Genomic DNA, 22,142 nt, shown 5'->3' with positions numbered 1-22,142 from the left:
TGTTGGTTTAAAATGGAGCACTGTAACAAAAAATAATTTCCCCCAGGGATCAATAAAGTATTCTGATTCTGATTCTGATTCTGATATAATCAATTGAGCATTTTCATTTGAGGCTCTGCCAATCTCAGCCTTGATTTATTTAATATTTAAATGACATGAGTATTATTTGAAATGCTTCTACAGTGTGTAAGAGTGAAAAAGTGAGACTTCTCATTGGACTTTATAGTCCTACAGCTTTTTCCCAATGACACAACACAACACACTACACACACTGCAGACAAATGCATGCAGAAAATGATTTTGAAGCAAAGGGTGATATCTTGGTAACAGTGCATTTAGTGTTTTAAGGTTATGACTGAAAGCTCTGACACTTGTCTAATCCAAAATCATGCAAATGAACATTAATGTTAATTTGATTTTTTTTTAAGCATCGAAATCCACAAAGAAGACAAGGAGAGGCTTTTGTACCCTAGAACACTTTTTCATGTGTTTTCTTTAAACCACAATTACTGCTATCAAGAATGCATTAAAAAACAAGAAGCACTGTCAAAGCACAAACCTCCCATCAAGGCAGCTCTCTGGAGTATTTACTTTGAAGGGAATAGTGTTGTATTTTTTATAGATTTGTTTTGTTTTGTTTGCTCTTTTTAAATGGACTTTAAGAAGTTTGTAGTGCAGTAAAAAATTAGATGAGGGTAGCATGGGAGATGTCTATTTTGACTACACCAACATTAGGATAATATGTATTGATTTGTAAATAACTGAATATGAATGACTGCAATAAGTGCAATTTTGGCAAGACTCCCAACAACACTGTCTGAAAAGCAGCCCTCGATTGTCTGCACCCACTCCCCTCTCTCCTGAACTCCTCCATTAATGATGATAACGTGAACCAAAGGTTCGCTCCTTGTTTCCCTTCCTTAAGAACGGTTTCTTGACAGCCACCACTGAGAACATTTCTGATGAGGCCTCGGGGAACAGTAGATGGATCAGCTTAACGGTCAGATTGACTGTCAGCTCCTGTGTCAGGTCTTTGTTGGGCTTTTGGTTCTTCGTTAAGAATGTGACTATCAGACACTCTTCATCTGCCGTAGATCGTTTTTAAGGTCTGCCTCTTCTTTTATGCTCCTTCAGATGTCCTGGAGAAACACTAATCAAATACAGGAAAGTCGAGCTCTTTGGAAGCAAAATATAAAGAAATGGAATGACGCTCAAGATTTGTACTGTGCTGTACATCTGTATGAAAATATGTCACTTTCACGGGTCATTAGCAGACCTCCTTACTGATACTTACAGCAGTATGCACAGATATCACTAAACCATTTAACTGTTAATATGAATGATGATGAAATGCTATAGGAAAGCATTTATATATGTGTGAATAATTTGATCAGAAGTGGATTTATAATATATTATAATGCTTAGGCACGCTTACAAACCAGCCACACACTATAAAATGTTGGCTGCGTTTGAAACCCCGCTGTTCAGTCGTATGGACATAAGCACAGTCTGCATCTCTGAACAGCTGCTCGACAGTGTGGCAGCTCCAACTCTGCTGTAACGTTTGCTTCATGACAGGAGTCCAGTTTTTTGTTTTGTTTTTTACTCAACCAACTCAGTTAAACTGTAAGAGATGGGGGTGGGACTCAGTTCTTACAGTATTCAAATCATTATATGTTCTGTGTGTAATCATTTCTCAGGTTAGATAGTTTGGGTTAATTGAAGGTGGCTGCATGGACTCTGATTGAAGGAAAGCTGTTGGTCTTGCCTTGCACAGAAGGCTGAATGTTCACCTCTTATATAATAGCAAATATCCACTGTCTTTGGGCTGCATAAGCGGGGGAGTTAGAAGTAATCTGTACTGTTCCATAAGATACTCTAATGCACTTATAGCATTATATGGTAGTCTTATGTACAGTACAAATCATGTTTCTGTGCAGCTGTACACTTCAGAAAGTTTTTCCCCCTCTCTACTGGAGAGTTGAGGAATTCTGGAAGGGAAACATTGGGAATTTGGAGAAAAGCCTTGAGCCTCTGCTTCTTTCTGATTTCCAATCTATCCCTGCTCTTGAAGCCATTCCTTCAAATGTGAATAAGACGCCATTTCTGTTTTCTTACACAACATGCCCCCTTCTGTTGTGTGAGCCAACACTCCCCCATGTGTTTGCATTACTTTAACCTGACAATCTGACACTGGGATTTCCTACAAGCAAGCATAGTGTGTGGGCTGCTTTGTTGAGCGGAGATGTGCAGGGTCATGTGTGGATGCGTGGGAAGAAAATATACAGTATCTGATTCTAAGTATATTCACTGATACACATGATGAAGTGAAAGATAAAGTGGTGGGGAGTTAAATAAGGACGAAACAGGTTCTAGCTACAAACATTTATTTCTTTTCTTTAATCTTGGAACCTGGGTCCCTCATAAGAAGGCAATCCAGTGCAGAGAGGCCTGAGATGGATTTTGTGATACATTCATGCCATCTAGTGGAGAACAAACATGGTCCACAGAACTGAAGAGCCAGCTTGAAAACCATTTCCTGTAATATGCTTATAGTGTTTCAGAATAACAAGTAACTGTTCTCTTAAATTAGTTTGTTTTTCATCACATTTACTAAACTAGCAATACAAATATAGACATCCTCCCTATTTATTTATACAAAAGACTAAATAATAAGGGAGAAATAACAAGGAGGCCCTGAAGGCAACATTCACCATGACAACGGTATACAGAGCCAGCGGGGCAGCTAGCTGCGATCTATACTGTTTACCTACAGCATTATAAGACGGTGAGTTAGCTTTATTATGAATACCAATAAAAATATGTCCTTAAATCTGTCTTTTGCAGCAGCTTGACCTTTTTTATTTATCACTAACTTCGTTTATTTATCTGTAGTTTGGCAGGGTTTGCTTGCGTTTGCTTGCTGCTGGTGTAATCACAGGAGGACGGTCACATTTCAACAGCAAAGACGAGCCCTTACTTAGGGGTAAAGTTATTAAAAAAAGTGTATTTTTTAAATTAATTTATTAATTATTTACACTGTTTCTGTAGGATTTGACTCACTTACTCACTGTCTTTATGACACATTGAACATACTTTACTTTTGAAAAGCGTCTTTAACACATTACCAGAAACTCCTAAAAAAAAAAGGTCAGAAACAGAAATGTTTTATAGCAAAACATTATTAGTGTGCCAAGTACTATAATACTATAATTACTTCTCTAATCTCTGGCGTCAACAAGACACTTTTTTGCCCAGAACCTGCGGTGAGAAGAAAAGCACATCAGCCCATTTGGCACTAACACATACCAACTGACACCTTCAACGTCACTTAAACATATATACAGAATACATGTTTAAGAATACTTATTTAACATATAAAAAATATAGAGAAAACAAGAATAACATCCTTTAAGTAATCATCTAATCATCTAAGCCCCTCACCCACACACAGATGTTTGATTGGGCCTCTTCCCCTGACCTTTATATTTGTATCATTACACAGAGCCTGATGACATTATAGAGATCACGCCACGTTTCCAACCAAAATAGATCCAATTAGTATGAAAACACACACAATGCCTTTAATGATAGTAAATGTATTTTGAAAATAAAACTGTCGGTTATAAGAGGCGTTTTAAGATTTAGGAAAGAATGTAAAACAAATAAATACGATTAAGGAATCTTGTAGGTGGAAATTGCCAGGACGCCTTCACCAGAGGACATCCATCTGGCTTTTACGGTGTGAAACGTTCAGAAATGTAACTTCCTGTTCTGCCAAGAATAACTTTTTCTTTTCCCAGCCTGCAGCCACATTAAATGCTAAGCTAGTTCAACCCCTGATGTCAGAAGCACCTCAGATATGTCATCGCCGCAGCTTAGTAAGCTTCTTTTATAAAGTCGTGCTTTACACATTACAGTGTGTGTACTGTCAGCGCATCATGATTGGTTTGTGCTGCATTTCAAATATGTTTTCATCAGAGAGAAGAGAGATTTGTAAAATAAAACTGAGTTGTAGAATAAAAAGAAATAACAGAAAGTGTTGCAACTTTTGTTGTTTTTATCTTTTATTCCCAACGTGTGTAGGGACAAGGAGGAAGAGAGGGACTCAGCTGAGCCCGTTCAAAGTGCCAGACGGCAACAGCATTTTTCTGCTGCGTGTAAACGAAAGAGAGGACCGTAAAGAGGTTTGTGAGCGTGCTTTTGCACATTTATGTATGTCCAAATGACAGATTTTCTCTCCACGCATTATACTGGCATGGCAGCATTTTCTAAAAGTGAAAAATGGATCTTTGTTGTGTTAAAGTCATGCTGCTGTTCGCCCTTTGTGCTCAGGAGATGCGTAAATTCCTCGCTCTGCCAATTGATGAGAAGACAACCCACGCTGCAAGAGTGACGGCCAAGCTGAAGAATGAGCTGGTGGGAGAAGTGGAGGACGAGGCGGAGGAGGAGAAGAAGGGGGGAAATGAGAAGATGACGAATCTAAAACCAATCAAGAGTAGGACAGTTCCCCCTAAGCAAACATCTGGTGGACGAATGAAACAAGGTAAGTGGAAGAGGAGTAGAAAATTCAAAATATATGTGAACAGATACGATCAATTTAACATGTTGTTTGTCCTCTGTCCCCAGAAAAAGTAACAAAAGACAACAAGCATGCCTTAATCTCCCTGGAACGACAGAAAGCTGTGTTGGAGGTAAATGATTTCAACAGTTGCTAATATGCTGTCATGTTTTTTGAATCAGCGCTCTGTCTAGTATTAATGGAGGATAACTATCATCCAAACTCAGCTACTGAACTAAAACAGGTTGTTCTAGTTAAATAAAAACTTTTCCTCTGATGTAGCCTTATAGATCCAGCCGAATGAGACAAAGTCAAGTTAATGCAGAAAAGGTTAATAAATCCTCTTTAGGTCTTCATTTTGGGTCAGGCCTACTGTTCTAACCTCACCTGGTGAATGTTCACGTCATTTAAACTCAGCGCCACCAGCTTTTAATGTTTTCAACATGAGTTATGAAAATTATGACAATAGAATTGAACACACATGTGTATCTTCTTCTGTGTATGTGCTTTTGAATGTTCCCCATGAGTTAGATCAAGCAGATGACTGCTTGAATGAATGATCCACTTCTGTTCTCTTACTAAAGTCATCTCAGATAGACAGACAGATAGGGAAATTATTATTAATTACTATTACAATAATATGCATCATGTAAGATTATAGAAGTCTGGCTTCATCTTCTTCTCGTCCTCCTTTCCTCAGTTATCCGTGATGACAAAGAGGTCTGAGATTTTGAGGATGGACGAGGCCATAGCAAAGGAAGAGAAGTTGCTGAAACACCTGGAGCGGAGCATTGAGAGAGACAATGTCAGATTTGAAGAGTTTCTCAGGGAGAATGAGAAGAAGTCTGTGGAGGCCAGAACACTGTAAGGATTAAACAGTGGCTATCCTGTTAGCGTCTCTGCTCAATTTAAAATCACATTTTCATAAAATAGTGTTTTAGGGATGCACCACTGTGATGTACATAAATCATGCTGACTGATGTCGATGTTTATACCAGCAGTACTCATAGATTTTAAAATAAGTATTTTTTTTATAATAAGAATGTTTGGTTGTTGTTTCTCAGCTCATAAAAGGAGAATAAAGAACAATGTGCAAGAGTATGCAAAAAAATATGCAAAGAATCCTGAACACGCTTATTTCTGCCGTACCTGTACTGATGATTAAAAGGTTCCTTTGCAAATAGTTGTGTTTGTCTCTGCTGCCAGGTATGAACAGGAGGCCAGGTCAACACAGGAGAAGAACAATGAAATCAGGAGGCTAACTGCTGAAATACTCACCATAAAAAGGTAGCATTCAGATCATCTTGAAAAAAATCAAATGTGTGTGGGCATCACCCCTGTCTCAGTCCGTCAGCATGTTTATCCAGAAGGTGAACACAGAGGCGCTAAAGGTGGTTTCCCTCGAAGATACAGTTTTTATGTTGTGTAGATTTTAATGTAGTCTTTCTTCTGCACAGTGAACTTGCCAGCTTTGAAGAAATCCTGGTAGACTACAAGAGTTATAAGGACCTTCTATTCAAGCTGTCTCCTCCAGAGTGGCAGGAGGCCCAGAGGCCAAAGGTTATGTCTTGTAAAGGCACCAAGGAGGACCAGAACAGGGAGCTTAAAGACACTGCTATTAGGAATGGCAAGTAATGCCCAGTAAATCACCATAAAATAGGCAACAGAGACCAGCATGGCGGTACTCTGCTTAATGTCCTGCAATTGACTTAAATGATTCTTTCATTTATTAACATGCACGTAGGTTTGGAGACTCCAGGCAGACAGCTGACGTCCATCCAGGAGACCAGGCTTTCCCCAGCCCACAGTGACAGTCTGTAAGGGAGCACCAGCACTCTCGTTTCACTCATGGCTTTGTTTAATATTTCTGCACATCCACTGTTTGTGTCATAGTTTTGATGTAGTGCTGAATGTGGTAGTTAAGCACTTAGGAGCACCCTCAATTCACCCTCTGTCTGAAACAAGCCACCCTCGTTGTAAGCCTTCACAACCTGTACAGGAAAAACGTGAAAATGAAAGACCAGCAGTGACTGGCAACAATATATGAGCTACATGAGCACAGTCGCAACAATTCTGCCAGAAAGAGGTTTTGTATTTCAAACAACAACCGCAAAATAAAGAAAAACTAGAAGATCACATTTAAAATCCTCTCCAGTGTTGCTGTAACTTCTCTCACAGGTGTAAAACTCTTACATTGCAGAGTCACAGATCCTAAATTGGACAGTGACAGCTCAGATTATGAGGTCAGTTTTTCCCGATCCTATCTTACGTTAACTAAAGGAGCAGCTTGAATATTTCTTCCCAGTACTGACAGTGGTATGTCTTACCCACCTCTCTGTAGGATGAGCCAGAGCTGTATTTCACTGATCCCCAGCAGCTGCTGGATCTGATGACAGAGCTGACGGAGCAGAACCTGTCCCTGATTCAGAACTCTACGAGGGTGGAGGAGACTCTGGAGCAGCTCCAACAGTCCTTGAAAACAACCAAGAAGAATCAGTAAGCATGTCACATGGCTTTGTTACATTACGCAGTGGCTAAATCTCTTTTTGCTTGCAGCTTCAGAGCTCTTATAACACTCAGGGTTTTACTGTTTTCTGGTTATTCCAGCTGCCCTCTTTTCTCATTGCTGCTTTCTTTCTGTCAAGTGAAAAGGATGAAAAACAAATTACAATGCAGATAAATGAAATGAAGGAGAGAATCGAGAAGGAGAAGGCGAGAGGAGCCAGGCTTGAGCGGAAGGTCCTTCTCCACGTGTCCCTGAATACACAGGACCAGGTAACACAGAATACACCGCTGCACCAAGCTGCACTTGGTGACTTTTACAGGCCTCGTAATCACTTCGCTTACCCACAGGATGTGTTACTGGATGCTCTAAGCGAGAAGGTGGCAGAGGTGCACCGCAGCTGCATGGATGACAGGATGACCAAACTAAACACTTTGGAGAAGCTGACCAACATTGAGAAGTGGCTGTCTTTACTACTGCAGAGCCTTGAGAGCATCCCTGAAGAAAAACTGGAGTTAATGAAGAAGATCAAGGACAGCGAGAGGAGGACCAGGTACTGTGTGCCTCAGTGGCTCAATGTTCCACCCTCAGCCCAATTGGCTATTGAATTTTTCACCTGTAAAAAAAAAACTTGAAATATTTTCAGTAACAGCTGCAGAACTGTGAGGCTCTATGGTAAAAACAGAATTCCTTGATTAGAAACTAGCTTTTGTTTTTTTTTCTTCTTGAATGTATTATTTCCAGTCTTAGCATAAATTACAGTGCAGTGTTATATAAACACCCTCCCACTCTCTCTACAACATGTTGCAGGGAGCGTGAAGACAAGCTGAGAGAGCAGAGAGAAAAACAGAAAGAAAGGATGAGGAGGTACTCGGAGAGATCGCTGGCTGACTCCAAGAAAATCGTGGGTCTTTTTCCATTAACACTATTCTCCAGTTTAGTTTTTCTGACTTACAACTTTTAAAGAAACTGATTCAGTTGCACACTTTCGGGATTTTCTTTCAGAGTGGGAAAAAGCTCATGCCCAGATATATGCCTGTTACCCAGAGAGTCAAAGTCAGCAACATGGACAGCATCCCAGCTCAAGATGAGATTCACGAACACCTCTTTGGCCCTGAGAACACGGACTGATAAAAAAAAAATACAAAGAAAATAACTGAAAGTGCTATCATGCCTCAGACGCACAGGCTGATGAGTGATCATGTATTATCACACAGATGCCACAATCATGACATGTCAGTAAGTCAATATGAGCTGAGATACTACAAATTTAGCGTTGGAGTGCAGAATAAAGCCATCTAACTGTGGTAAACGTTTTGGTTTTGTTGCCTTTTATTCTTAAACTCGCTGATATTTTGCTAATCTTATGCAATTAAGATCATTTAGAAAGCTGAGCTTTGAATATTTCAAACATGTTTAAGCATTTTTTAAGCTTTTTCTAGTTTCTTTATACAATTGTTTAAAGGTGCTTTATGTGAAGACCATGTGATATTAGAGTTTGAAGCTAATGTCACATGGACAATCCCATATGAGCAGCACTTCAGTGGTGGGAAGGAAGAGCTCCCTTTTAACAGGATGAGACCCCCAGCAAGGGCCTCCCATATTGCTGGAAGGGGGAAAAAGCAGAACTGCATACAGTAAATGCTATTAAAAATATGGGAGAAAATAGTAGTTATTCACTCTAGCCAATAAACACAAAGTTAACCTTCAAAAAAAAACAATTTGTCAAGTGAATACCCCTACCACACTGGTAGGTTTTCTCAGGTGTGTGACATTTAATTGCTTCGCTCATGTATGAAAACACATGTGTAAATTTCTCATGTTAGTTTTTAATCTCCATTATACCACTGTATATTTTCAGATGAAAAAAAATGTCTGTTCACACATAGCAAACAAATTAATGAATCATGAATGAATCAAATATATTCCCAAAAGCTATATATATGTTGATGATACTGGTACCCTCAGCAGTCTATATAAAGTAGGTTTGATTCAGACTGATTGATGCATCTTGGAGGAGTGGGAGAACATAAAATACATACCCTATGATCATTATAGTAAGATATTATTTGCATTATTTTCTAGCACATTTATTTTCTCACTGAGTCATTTCTTTATTTTTTTATTTGGATTTTATTTTGGCCCTTCACAAAACTTCACGTAGAGGACAGCAGGTGGTGATGTTTCACTTTCATCTGAGCTCTGTCACCAGCCGGAGAGGAAGAAAGGAGGATGAGGAAGTGGCTGGAGCGAGAGGAGTACGTTTGGAGATGTAGCTGCCAACGCTAATGCTCCAGCAGCTGTCAGGCGATAGGCAGCCGGATCATAGGAACATTTGACAATGCGATGGGTAACTGCTGGGCATACTGTGTGGGGCTCTTCAGGAGAGAAACCAACAGGATCCAGCGAGGAGGGGGGTGAGTCAACTGTGAGCTTTAGCTGCCTGAGCTAGCTAGCATGCAAGCATCACCCGAAGCGGCGTTATCTGCTTGCTGATAAGGTTGGCCGGTAGTTTGACACGGCAGTCTGCCTGTGAGCACTTGGGCAGCTGTGTAGGGATGCTGTTATTACAGACGGTGATGTTGTAAATCAGAGATACGGGCCAGCTAGTTTAGCCTCTAGCTGTACGGTACCTGCAGTCAGCCAGTGCCAGTGGGAATCAAGACCCCACCCCTAGTGTCAGGAGCCTGTAGTTTAGCTGTAGACTTGTAGTTTAGCTAAGGTCTGATAATGACAGCACAGCTGACAGAGCTTCTGGAGAGCTCACACACAATCATGTAAACTAATATATGGACAGTTTGGCTGCTTGGCTAGCTGCTGGGATTAATTGCCTGTTTTTTGCCTTAGCTTCAGGCTGTTGTGTCACCCAGTTGAATGTAAATAATTGATGCTTTTTAGTCTGACTTTACCTTGTGCTTTGTTAAGGTGAGAGAAGGCTTTCACTCTACCAGCAACGAGCCTTTTCACACTTTCATCCATAGATTTATATAATGGAGCTGACAGTAGCTAACACTTCGTACCACAGTAGTAGTTGTAACTTAGCCCAAAGTGGCATTACAACAAAGGTGTCCTCTTCAGTGAGGTATCTGAAAATCCCCCAATATGTAAATGCAGTCAACAAAACATTTATTGTATCATTATCTGTTCTAAGATAATTTTTAGGTATAAACTAAAATGGTTGAGCGTGGTGATTTTTGAAGTAGAAAAACTTTGCTCACACTCTGCAGTGCTCACTGGACAAACGATAGCAATCCTGCAAAGGCGAAAAATATTTTAGGAACATAGAAGTTGGGGCGAGGCTCTACAGCAGGGGGGCAGTTGCCCCCCTTCCGCTTGCCCCCCTGTAGATCTGCCCCTGGTTTTAAGTTTTTAAGTCACACTCTCACTGACAGTTATTAAAATGAAGGGAAAAAAACAGCTTTTTTTTCTCTCTTAGGTTTGACTGTTGTAGATCCTAAAGGTCACAGCTCAAATCAATAATGTTAATTGGCAGTATTTGATGCAGGGCAGGTGAGGCTGTCAGGGCTCCTGGTACAGATGTCATTTAGCACGCTGCTTTAGTGGAAGTTACATCTGTGTAATATAGCTTTCTCATGTACAGTTTGTTCCACATAAAGCATTCAACTAGCCTCAAGTCCTTATGTGGGTTGGGTCAGGAAGGCCATCCAGCTCTGCCAAATCAAACACGTGGAGCTGCTTGCTGTGGTGACTCAGCAGCACCCAAAAGTCACACAAAATAATGGATTCAGACTACATTTGAACACAAACTGAACAGCCAACACTCAACAACCTGTTTCCTATTTCACAGGCCTGACAGTGACGCATCAATAATTATGTGGGAAATTTCACAATACAAAGTTCATAGAGTTTGCTTATGCTAATATCTGTTTACCTACATACAGCTGAGACTTGGTGGAACAGCCTGTAGAGCTTTGAGATTTGGCTATAGGTTCATGCTTCTTTTTTTTTTTAGTTCATTTCCTTTATGAAGCCACTGCTCCTGGTTTATGATGCAATAACTCTGGCATTGTGAATTCAAACATCAAATTAATACCACACAAATGAGTCCCTAGCATTATTTTAAGACCTTCACAAGGCTTTGTGTCAGACTAAGGAGGTTTCAAGAAATGAGTATTTAGTTTACACTGGGCCTTTTATTTTGAAGATTTTAATTGTATTTTGAAAATTAAGCATCAGGAATAGACCTGGTGTATATTTTTAACAATATGAAGAAGAGACAGGAAAGTGAAAAGTGCTGATGCTAATTTATATTTGTCTCATTCATTATACTCTAGATCAGGGATGTCAAAGTAATTTTACATCGTGGGCCAAACCAGTGAAACAGCCCTTTCTGTCAGTGTAAAGGTGTTTAACTACTAAATTAATCCCATTTAATATAAGAAGAAAGTTGCAGTTTTAGTAGTACGTCTAGCATGTCTCTGTTTTTCTACATGATAACGAAATGCTGCTGTAGTAAATGACAGAAATGTTTAATTTTGATTAAATCTATAAAATTAAAGAAAATAAAGTTATTGTAGTAATTGCAACTAAAACAGAACAATTCACAGTAATTCACAAAAATTTTTTTTTTTTTTTTTGAGTTTGTCAGAAATAAAAATTTAAAGTACATAGTGGAAAAAAAACTGGAACTTGGAAGTGGGCCGATTCTGGTCCGCAGGCCTTATGTTTGGTACCCCTGCTGTTTGAAATTAATTTTTTTTCTCTTCATTTTTCCTGCAGGTCAAAATACTTCCGCAGCAGCACCACAGGGGAGCACTACACAATCGAGGTGTGTACATTATTTATTTATTTGAACCTTTCTTAAGAATGACTATTTAAGCTAATGCAATGAGTCTAACTGTGCTTTTTATTTATTTTTTTTTTCAGTTTGAGAATCTGGTAGAAAGTGATGAGGTAAGTTTAGATTTTACGAGCTAAATAAGTCTGTGAAAAAAATGCTGTTTTCTGATTAAAAGCTGGATTATGCTCCTTGGATCAGACCGTCCATTATTGCCGTGCTCGGCTCATGATGGATAGAAAACGATGTGATGTGGCCATCCCTGCGATATGGGAGTCATACATTTTTCCTCCCAGAGAGTAACTCGATTACTCTCCGCTCAGTCCCAGAGTAGCACTTCTTGAGTCAGTGCAGCAGGGTAGATGCATTTCTTAGTGGATTTCAGAGCTATTTGCTAAAAAGTATGTTGTGTATGTTGCATTGCAGGCTGAGAGCCCCCAGCCCTGCCCGAGGTAAGAGATCCTGCTCAGATGTAAAGAAAAAGCTAATAATCTCTGGCATGAAAAAAGAAAACAAAAAGAGTAATATGTGTTCTTGTTTTTCCACCAGGCCCATCAGTGATGATGAGATCAAGAACCTCAAAGAGCACCGCTACGCTGCCATCTCAGACAAACAGATCGTCATAGACCAAAAGCTGCGAGCCGAGGTGAGGCCACCTGTCCACGTCAAGATTAAACAGCCCTCATTGTTTCATTTTGTGTTTAACTTATGTTGGCTTACCTTTAATTTGCTGCATTGTTTTTTCTGTTTTTGTAATTTTCTGTTCTGTTTTTTTATTTATTTATTTTTTCCTTGTTTGTTTCATTTCATTATTTCTGCTCAGTTAGAGGCACAAGAGGAGAAGTTGAGGCTAGAAGAGGAGGCTAGAAATGCCGCCCAGCGTGAGGCCGCCAGGCTGGCACGTGAACGAAAATTGAAGGAGGTGAGGCGGTACTGAGCGCTGCCTTCTTTACCTTACTGCTCGGCTAAAGCTCCTCCTCCTCCTCTAAGCTGCTGGCCCCTCTGTGCAGAGACCTCCCAGGATTTCAATTTTCTGTTTTGTTTTTTTAATGTATTTTTAAAGGGGACTATGATAATCATTTCCAGCTCCATTTTTCTTCTTGACCAGAAATATAATAAGTTTATATAAGTCACAATATTTGTCTTTCACTGGGCCTTAGTGAAATAAGCCCTTCTGGCTCTCTTTCCCCTAAATTCAATACTTCTTATTGTGGACTGGTGGGTGGGGTTTGTGTCCTTGATATAACCACAGTAGGAATGCAGATGGCATCGTAATCTATGAAGAGAGTCTGGAGAGGTGGAGGTATGAAGCGAGACAGAATACATGTTTATGAATGAGAGGGAGGCAGATACAAAGCTGAAGATGCAAGAAGCAGAGGAAGTGAAGGTGGATGAGTTCTAATACCTGGGGTCAACCATTCAAAGCACACGAGAGGTGAAGAAGGGTGGAGCAGGTAGAGACGAGTGTCAGAGGTGATTTGTGACAGACGTATAGCAGCAAGAGTGAAAGGGAATCTTTACAAGGTGGTGAGACCTGCTGTGATGTACGGTTTGGAAACGTGGCACTGACAAAGTGACAAGAGGCCGAGCTGGAGGTGTTGAGGTTTCTGCCAGGATCAGGATGGACAAAATTAGAAATGAGTACATCAGAGGGACAGCTCAGGTGCAGGTGCAAGGCTGAGATGGTTTGGAAATGTGCAGAGGAGGGACAGTGGATGTTTTGGACAAAAGATGTTGAAGATGGAGCAGCCAGGCAGGAGGAAAAGAAGAAGTAGCCAATCTTAATTTCAGCTCACAGTGATTATTTTTGCACAAGTCCACCTTTCTCTGTTCAGCCTTCATCACTGTTGTCTGCTCATGGAAGTATACTGTTTGTCTTTGCTTAAGATTGTTGATTTCCCGTGGATCAATGAAGTCCTTGAAGAATCTGACATTAAAAACAAGGAAACCTAGGTCTTATGTTTCCCTAACTTTGCTGCAGGTCGGCTGTTAAATTTGGAGAAGGCTTGTTCAAGACTCGTACGAAAAAAAGAAAAGCCTGTAAGTTTAGTTGCCACTTGTTGTTATCCTTTTGCTTTTGCATGGATTTACAGGGCGTGAAACACTAGGGGGCACTAAGGTCACAGCATAATGTGGCCATTTCTCCGTGTCAAGTCAAGTGGCTTTATAGTCATGTCAACTAAGTGCAGTGGTACAGTGAAGTGAGACAACGTTCCTCCAAGACCGTGGCGCTACATATGACATATAACAGACAATCAACACAGGACTACATAAAGAGCCCAAGAAAAGTGTGCAAAATGGCAAAAAACAAAACAAAACATAGACACTGCAACACCAGACAGAACAGAGCGATACAGACTGTGCAATAGAAAAGTGCAACAATGACAATGGGTTGTGCCAAAAAGTAGCTTGAGGTAGTGGTGTGTGTGTGTGTGTGTGTGTGTGTGTGTGTGTGTGTGTGTCAGTCCAGTTACTGAGTGTTGAAGAGTCTGACGGCTCCGGGGGAGAAATTAGCACAACCAGATACATTAGAGTAGAAAAAGTTGAAAAAATGCCAAATATATATTTATTGCATAGTAGATCTCAACTACATATAATGTAGCAGCAAGAAGACTAAACCTAAAATTACTAACTGCAGTAAATAAATGAGCTTGCTTTGGTTGCTGGGTGGGTGGGGGTCATTTAATAATGGTGGGACCGTGGGGGCTTGCTGTCAGCTGTTGTCAGGCAGAAACCCTGTACAGGAAATGTACATGTGTGAATCAGGTTGTTTTCTCTGACACACTTCAGGCTGCTGGAAGCAGATGTACTTCTGTACTTTTACTTCAGTGTTTTGTACCTGTAAATAAAGGTTCATTTTATTTTCATGTGCAGCAATGAAAAGCTTTTAATTCTTGAGGTAGTGACGTGCTGAATAGTATGGCAACTAGTAGTTATTGCATGTATAACAAAGTCAAAGCGTATCTTTTCAGCATTGTTTGCTCTTATTTGTCATTAGTTGAGGCTGGGTTTTGAAATGGTGCAGGAACCTTGTTGGCAAAGCAAGCAAAACAAACTAGGAGGAGTTTATTTGCGTTACAGTAGAAAGGCAAAGGTGCCAGTGGATATAAATCTGGATATGGGCTTTATTTCTAAGGTCAAGCAGGGAAATAAGAAAAAAGGTCCATAAAAGGGCTGATATTTACAGTCCCTGCATGCACGTTTTTACAAAGACAAACTAGACTGTTGGCATGTAGCAATAATCAAGCAGGAATTTTCATCACTATGGTGGTTTCATATGTACTCTTCTGCTCATGTGATCTAAAGCAGCGGTCCCCAACCCCCGGACCACGGACCAGTACCGGTCCGTGAGTCGTTTGGTACCGGGCCTTAAGAGGCTCGGGTGGGAAATTTATGGTTTTTATCGCTAACTCGGTTTCCCGGGGTCTTTTCCCGTGTGGTATGAATAAATCTTCTTTTTTTGGTACCATTACTGGTTTTATTTTGTTGTATTTATCTGCGACACCTTAAAGGCCGGTCCATAAAAATATTGCCGGACATAAACCGGTCCGTGGTGCAAAAAAGGCTGGGGACCAATGATCTAAAGAAAAAAAGGACAACTAGCAGGACTGCCATTTGTCTGTGGTCACATTCCACTGCTCCTTTGGTGTTGCTTATTTTTCTTTTTCTTCTTCATCTGTTCAAAAATGTCTGATCACATTTTTCCTTGATAATGCCAAAATTGTTAAAGGCTTTCAAATGAATCCAGTGTGTATTTCAATCCTGTGAAATTTCTAATGAGATTATCTTTTTACTTGATCTGTGGTGTTTTTGTCAGCAGCTGTCTGCCCAGAGGACACGGGGGAAAGCAGATGGCTCCGGCGGTGAAACCCAGCAAAGAAAGTGAGTCAGTTAAGTTCATTAGACAACGGCGTAGTTGTTGAGCTGAGGACAAACTCGGGTCATGGGACTCTGCAGGAGGATTTAAGTAACGATGTGTTTGTTGAAGAAAGACTGGAAAACCAGAACTTGCAGCCTCTAGCTAATCGACTGTTTAGTCATTAACATTTATGGCTGAATTTGCCTGGAAAAGTCTTATACCATGTCTGTTTTGTTTTTTTGTGGAGGTTCAAAACACACATCTGTGTGATGAAGTGCACATTATATTTGCGGCTGCAGCCAGACAGTGTGTAGACTGCAGAGCAGATTTTAGTGCTCCAAGCTGTCCAGTCCGTCTTCATTTGTTTTCACTGCACATGAAAGCAGCAGAAATAATGAAAGTACGCTGGACTGGAGGGATTCCTGTGCTTTACTGCTGCTAAACACGTCTTATTCTCTTTGGTTTCAGACAAACCTCTGGGGAAGATTTTGATGCCTACCTCCAAAATGTTAAAGCCCAGTCTGAAGCTTTCAGGAGCAACAGTGAGTGAACCATCTATATGAAATTTAAGGCTTTTGTCAACCTCTTCCCAGGTGCTTTTTTTTTTTTTTTTAAACAGGGCAGAGAAACATAGCGTATCTAAACATACTAGTTTTCTTTAGAAAGCATTAGTTATTTCTGTTTGCACACAATGTACGAAATATTTCAGAGAAACAAAAGTGACCGGGGTTGTGACCTTGTTATTCTGCCTTAATTGCGACTTTAATGCTCAAAGCTTGTACAATTAAGTTAAAACTGAGCGCTAGCTTCGATTTATACACAGTATGAAAACCTGATGGAGGGTTCAAGCTGTTACTTGAGAAAGCATCATACAAAAAAAAGCCTACAAAACAAATCAGCTTAGAGAGAATTGGCAGAAGAAGAAAGAAAGAAAACAGAAGAACGATATACAAAGTTATCACAGTGTTTCCAAGTGTCAAGAACTGGAGTGGGGAGTATCATCAAGAAATGTAAAGACAGACACACAACACAGAGCACACCTGGCAGCAGTGGGAAGCAAAAGACTCTAGAAAGAAAAATGGTGAGAGAACAACTGCCAAGACACCCGTGAATGACTTAGTCAAGTTTGAAATTGTAGTCTGAAGGAGACAATCACTATAGACCTGCACAGGAATGAGCTGCGAGGTTAGAGACCAGGAAAAACTTCTGCAGAAGAAACGCCTTCAAGCCAGACTGAGGTGTGCTAAGAACGACCTGGAGACAAATAATCCAGACTAGAAGAGCGTCCTTCGGTCAGAGGAGATAAAACTACAGCTCTTTAGCTGCAGACACTTTGCTGATGTTTAGAGAAAAAAGTGAGAGTTCTACAACTCAGAGGACACCGTCCCCACAGGGGAACACAGTGGTGGGAGGCTTATGAAGAAAGGAGGATACGTGAAGATTTTAAAAGAAAACCTCGAGCAGTCAGAAACAAACCTGGGTCTGGGTCGTCTCTTTATCTTCAAACACAACAACGACCCAAAACGTGTGTCGCTCCTGGTGAAGAACTACCTCCAGTGAGCCAGTCAGTAAGTGAACGTTACTGACTGGGCTGCACAAAAGCATTGCCTTAAAAATCTGTCAGGTGAACTGAACACCAGGGTCCACGCTAGAAGACCATCAAATCTGGAGGATCTTGAGAGATTTGCCAAAGAAGAATGAGCTGCGGTTGCTCTGAGGACCTCTGCAACTTGTTGAAAACTGCAAAAACCGACTGCCGGCTGTATCGGCATCGAGAAGATAATCGTTTTGTTGTACATTGCGAGTATATATTCATGAGAGGTCAGGTTTACATGCTTTCTGTTTGTTCCCAGGACTCCCGTCTGACACAAATGTGGTGACTCCAAACACAGAGTGCAGCTGGGATTTCACCACCAAGACCCGCTCCACCAACGATGACGGTACCTCACTAGATCTGGAGTGGGAGGATGAGGAAGGTAAGAACATTCTGACTGAAGTTGAAAAGTTTGATTAGGATAGTGATGATGTGATGAGCCCTCTTTTTCATAGAATTCCAAGAGTATTTTAATTTATTTGAAAACATATTTTGCTCTTTTGTTTTCATTTCTCTGCTGCTACATCTGTCATTTATTTTCAGTCTTTTCCTGTGTACGTTTCAAGGCAGCACACTTATGTAATACATGCGGTTTGTGACTTCCACCGTGGACCTTCTGCTGTTTGACATCAGTTACTGCTCTTCTGTCAGAATCAAACCTCATGTCTCTGCATTGTAGGAATCAATCGCGCGCTTCCAGTGTGGGAGAGGTCTCGAACAGAGGAGGACATCTTGCGCGCAGCCCTGAGGCCAGGCGGCAAGCAAATGAACAGCGGGCCGACCTCAGCCTCCGAGGACTCCACCGCACTGGAGTGGGAGAATGATTTTGTGAGCACCCACCCAGAGGACACTGCAGAATTCGAAGGGTTTGTCAATCCTGTCCTAGACACTCCCTCTGAGGATTCCTCGGACTGCGGCCTCAGGTCAGACAACCAAGACAGATAGTGTCCAGCACCAAAGGAGACATTGGCGGCCCGCCTCCTCACGTCAAGGCTCACCAGCTTTTTTGCCTCATGAAGTGGAAATGTCGTTCCTTACATGCTCTTCATACTGTCATGAAACTGTGATGCTGCAGGAACATGTATGTACCTCTGCACTACAGAACAGTGTGGTGACGTTTATCAGACTCATTTTTTCAGTGCCTTCATTTGCTAAACGACCATTTAATGAATTGTAACTGATCAGTTGTATCCACGACCGTCTTACACATTGTACAACGAGTGCTTTTTATCTAACGCACCCAGGTGATCGTATACAAACCAATTTATCACCAACCAACTGGGTGTGAAATGTTATTATATTAGCAGATTGACCCTCCAGTATACTGACTGGTGTAACTGGACACATTTCAGTGCTTGTGAGTGAAGTAATTGTGCAGGAAAATCTACACATTGGAGTGAAAAATGACCAATGTGTAGATTTTTCACAGTTTGTGGGTAAAGTAGTCATTCTGGATCATTTAGGTACTTTTAAAATCCCAGCGGGCTAATTTGTTCTTTGCATTTGACCTATGCTAACTATTTAGCAGCAGCGAACAGTCAAACAGTACCTGGGGACCAAGTGCAGTGCTGAGGCCAACACCTCACTCAGCACCTCTGTGGGGAAAAGGCTGGTTTATTCTTGGATCTCTTTACATGTAGAGAGAAAAAATCCACAGAAGCACAAAAGCAGTTTAAATTAGGGAAAAAAGAAAATCCGTCTGTTCTTTACTTTGATGCGTGATCGGGAGGTGAATTCCACTGGAAGGTTGCTGAAGGAAAAATGAAACCATCTCTCAGTGAATCAGTGGAGCAAGCTATACGAGACAGCACAGGTGAACACTGCATGTCAGCCATGAGCGCTCACAAAAAAAAGGCACGCACAAATATGAAGTCAGTGCATGCACTCTGACAAAAAGCTGAGCTCATGGCGGTGACCCTCAGCTGAAGTCATAAGCCTCCTTTCTTGTAATTGAGAGCCCTCATATGAAACTGTGTCATGATGCTGATCAAATACAGAAAAAAACTTCTCAAACTGTAACTTTGTAACAACATTCAGGCTTTTTCAAGTATCGTGTGAATATTTGCTCAGAAGCACAGTGAAATCATTACAGAGTATAACAGGAGGCATCATTCACCTAAACCTACTGGAGGAGACAAATCAGTTCCGAGTGTTTAACTAACTTTTTAGTGATATCTGAGAAGAAATCATTAAAAGCAATATTTTGAAATTGAACTAAAAAGATCAAACCTGTGGTGTTAGCGTCGGTGATCCAGTGCTGCTTTGATTAAGGAAGGGGCTTTTAATTCTTCTTCGTTACTTTTTCTTCTTATCTTAACCTGTCACATGTTGTTGAACTGGAGTCGGGAAAATAGCTTTTCACATTAATCAATTTTAATTAGTTTAAATCTGCCTACTGCGTGCACCTGCAATGTGTTGATTTTTGTCGATTCAGATCTTAGAAGATTTTACCAAAACGAACCCGATCCACTGACTTGCACTGCTGTCAAAGTGTGTACACGAGACACTGGTAATTTTCCTTCCTAATATTTGAGTGTGGTATAATATATTGTTTCCTTTTGTTTCCCCAGTGTTATGTTTTGTTGTGAGTATAGCATATTTGACTCATCACTGTAATTTTCTGTTTAAAAAGAACAAAACTTCATTCTTTGTCACTCTGAGTATAAAGGGACAAAATAAAATCATGGAGGGGGAAGAAAGTCCCGAGCTTCAGGTACATTAACTACAGACCAACTGAGTGTGTAATCTGTAATTTTTAAAGTAATCTTGACACTTGACTCTGGCAGAATGTTTAAATGTTTCTGGCAAAAAAAAATCAAAAGTACAAACCAAAGTAGTAAGTGAGAGGCTACACAGAAGTAGTTTGCAAAATTTAAAGGGGACCTTTTATGCTCTAAATTTTTACTTTTGCCTCTCCCTTTATGGCCGCTGTCTCATTAAGCACACTATCTTCTGACTGGCTGACTCTCATAAATGGAAGATTTGAACAGTGTGTCGGCCAGACCTGTTTAAATGACCTAACCATATTAGGGCGATCCACTTCTGACATTATACATAATTAAGAGAACAGGGTGTATCAAAAGAGTCATCTGATTTCCAAAAGCTATATTTTTAAAAGTAAAGGACATGAAGAAAATTAAATCTTTAAAGTGCATGGCTGAATGTAAAATTGATCACACAATGCTCACAACTGCTCAATGCATCCCTACACCTGACACATACTTTATATCCATAAGAAAGTCAAACTTGAGCCCTACTTTTGTGGGTATGTCTGCAGTCTCTGCAGCCACTGTTGTTGTTATGCTACCAACCAGGAACCAAGTGAAACTCACGAATGCCCTCTTTCTAAATGGTACATGTTTAGATTGTTTCCTGTGAACATTGAATGAAAGCACTTTAAAATGGGATTATTCTTTTTGATACATCCTGTACAATAGCATTGTGCATTTGTAACATTTAGAGCACTGACGTTTTTGGCTCATAGTGATTACCTGCACAGATGGCCTCGTTATTTGCAACACACGCATATAAAAGCATAAAAGATCCCCTTTAACATAGACCGTACGTGGAGGCTGAATGGATGTACCATAAGACCTGGATTGGGGCTTTGTCTCTCCTTAATGCTGCACTGTTTAGCCACCACTGTCAGTGGCTTGATTGATACCTAAACTCACCCACAAAACAGCAAATCATTTTTATAAAAGTTGGTATCCATTTAAGGACGAACAACGAATAAACCTACTCATTTTATGGTGAATGTATTTGTATCTCTTTGTTGCACAACTGAGTTTTACTTTCTTCAAAAAAATAAATAAAGTAGATTTAAAAAGAGCAATTTGAAGTAGCTGGCTGAAACATAACCTAGCATTTTTACTATGTGCATGGAGAAATTGATGATAGTGATGGCTTCAAAGTATTTTTTTTTTTTTCCTTGAATGGTTGCTCCCAGCAATCCGCAGGCGGCATTCTTTCTAGCTCTCTAATATTGCAGCAACCGACTCTTCAGATCTCAATCGTCTTGCGTGTGACTAAATTCAGGACGGGTTAATTTCTCCAACCAATCAAAAATCGCCTTGGTGTCTTGAGGCCGACCACCAAGTTTACTGCTGTGTGTTTTCAAACACAGCTGTGATTCAGCTTCCCGCCAGTTCATGAATATGTTACTCACTTGCTGTTCTAAACACGATGTGCCTGACGTTGGCTTGGTTTTTAAAACAAAAAACAAAAAACCTTTGAACAGGAAGTGATGCATTGTGCAGTTTTATTTTTGAAGAAGGTGGAAGAGGATTTGTGTAGCTGACTGTGACGGGCAGAATAGGCAGACAGTCAAAGAGAACAGTGTGACACATAAGGGTTCAGCTCAAAACTATGTCAACACTACATACTTGTTCAATTCAAAAGACTGGCTCATCACCTACAGATATTGAACAAATGCATACTACCTGAACAGTGTATACTTAACCTGTTTGATCACCTGTCAATCAAACTGCTTGCACTGGCAGCTGACCTGTGAGTGAACCACACGGATGATGGCTTAGCAAAACCTACAAAAGTTTTTATAACCACAAAAGGAGTGGAAAGCCAGTTAACTGAACAGTGAGACTTCCTATTGATAAGAAAAATACAACTTGTATATCTGTAATCTCCTGTCTGTCAATGAAGCTGATCTATTGTGCTCCATTTATTTATTTATTTTTATCTATTGATTGGAGACTACTAGAATGACTTTGCATGATTCCCAGTTTCAAAAAAATCATCATTATTTCAGTTGGTGCAGCCCATCAGTTTAGCTGCTATCACAAGCCCGCTTTCTTATGATTGGCTGCC

General features: G+C 40.5%; 2 protein-coding genes across 4 annotated transcripts; both read left to right on the top strand.

The window, feature by feature from the left end:
• Positions 1-2,719: 2,719 nt before the first annotated feature.
• Positions 2,720-8,352, top strand: cfap100 (cilia and flagella associated protein 100). 2 transcript variants are annotated; one of them, XM_082509280.1, is made up of 15 exons: positions 2,900-2,986; positions 3,804-3,881; positions 4,087-4,187; positions 4,336-4,546; positions 4,630-4,694; positions 5,262-5,425; positions 5,768-5,848; positions 6,019-6,188; positions 6,306-6,378; positions 6,762-6,804; positions 6,903-7,057; positions 7,207-7,336; positions 7,415-7,617; positions 7,875-7,968; positions 8,070-8,352. In XM_082509280.1, exons 2-15 carry the CDS (start codon positions 3,863-3,865, stop codon positions 8,193-8,195), a joined length of 1,635 nt encoding a protein of 544 aa, XP_082365406.1. In that variant the 5' UTR covers positions 2,900-2,986; positions 3,804-3,862; the 3' UTR covers positions 8,196-8,352. The 2 variants fall into 2 exon arrangements, with proteins under 2 accessions (XP_082365407.1, XP_082365406.1); XM_082509281.1 differs by lacking the exons at positions 2,900-2,986; positions 3,804-3,881 and adding an exon at positions 2,720-2,788.
• Positions 8,353-9,263: 911 nt separating this feature from the next.
• ap1ar (adaptor related protein complex 1 associated regulatory protein) lies at positions 9,264-21,072 on the top strand. 2 transcript variants are annotated; one of them, XM_082503980.1, is made up of 10 exons: positions 9,264-9,481; positions 11,805-11,853; positions 11,952-11,978; positions 12,289-12,314; positions 12,412-12,508; positions 12,686-12,784; positions 15,683-15,744; positions 16,190-16,263; positions 17,575-17,697; positions 17,995-21,072. In XM_082503980.1, the coding sequence occupies exons 1-10, from the start codon at positions 9,411-9,413 to the stop codon at positions 18,258-18,260; spliced, it is 894 nt and encodes a 297-aa protein (XP_082360106.1). In that variant the 5' UTR covers positions 9,264-9,410; the 3' UTR covers positions 18,261-21,072. The 2 variants fall into 2 exon arrangements, with proteins under 2 accessions (XP_082360106.1, XP_082360105.1); XM_082503979.1 differs by having other exon boundaries at positions 15,680-15,744.
• Positions 21,073-22,142: the final 1,070 nt, after the last annotated feature.

Source organism: Aulonocara stuartgranti (genome assembly GCF_965226115.1).
Source record: "Aulonocara stuartgranti genome assembly, chromosome: 2".
Taxonomy (NCBI): domain Eukaryota; kingdom Metazoa; phylum Chordata; class Actinopteri; order Cichliformes; family Cichlidae; genus Aulonocara; species Aulonocara stuartgranti.
The sequence above is the reverse complement of the archived record's forward strand: the minus strand, read 5'-3'. Positions and strand labels throughout refer to the sequence as shown.

Excerpts from the sequence above, each read along its gene's own strand:
- cfap100 (XM_082509280.1), top strand. Across the intron at positions 6,379-6,761 it reads CCAGCCCACAGTGACAGTCT|AGTCACAGATCCTAAATTGG; the intron begins GTAAGGGAGCAC and ends CTTACATTGCAG. Across the intron at positions 7,969-8,069 it reads TGGCTGACTCCAAGAAAATC|AGTGGGAAAAAGCTCATGCC; the intron begins GTGGGTCTTTTT and ends ATTTTCTTTCAG.
- ap1ar (XM_082503979.1), top strand. The coding sequence starts at position 9,411 with ATGGGTAACTGCTGGGCATACTGTGTGGGGCTCTTCAGGAGAGAAACC. Across the intron at positions 9,482-11,804 it reads AGGATCCAGCGAGGAGGGGG|GTCAAAATACTTCCGCAGCA; the intron begins GTGAGTCAACTG and ends TTTTTCCTGCAG. Across the intron at positions 11,979-12,288 it reads ATCTGGTAGAAAGTGATGAG|GCTGAGAGCCCCCAGCCCTG; the intron begins GTAAGTTTAGAT and ends GTTGCATTGCAG.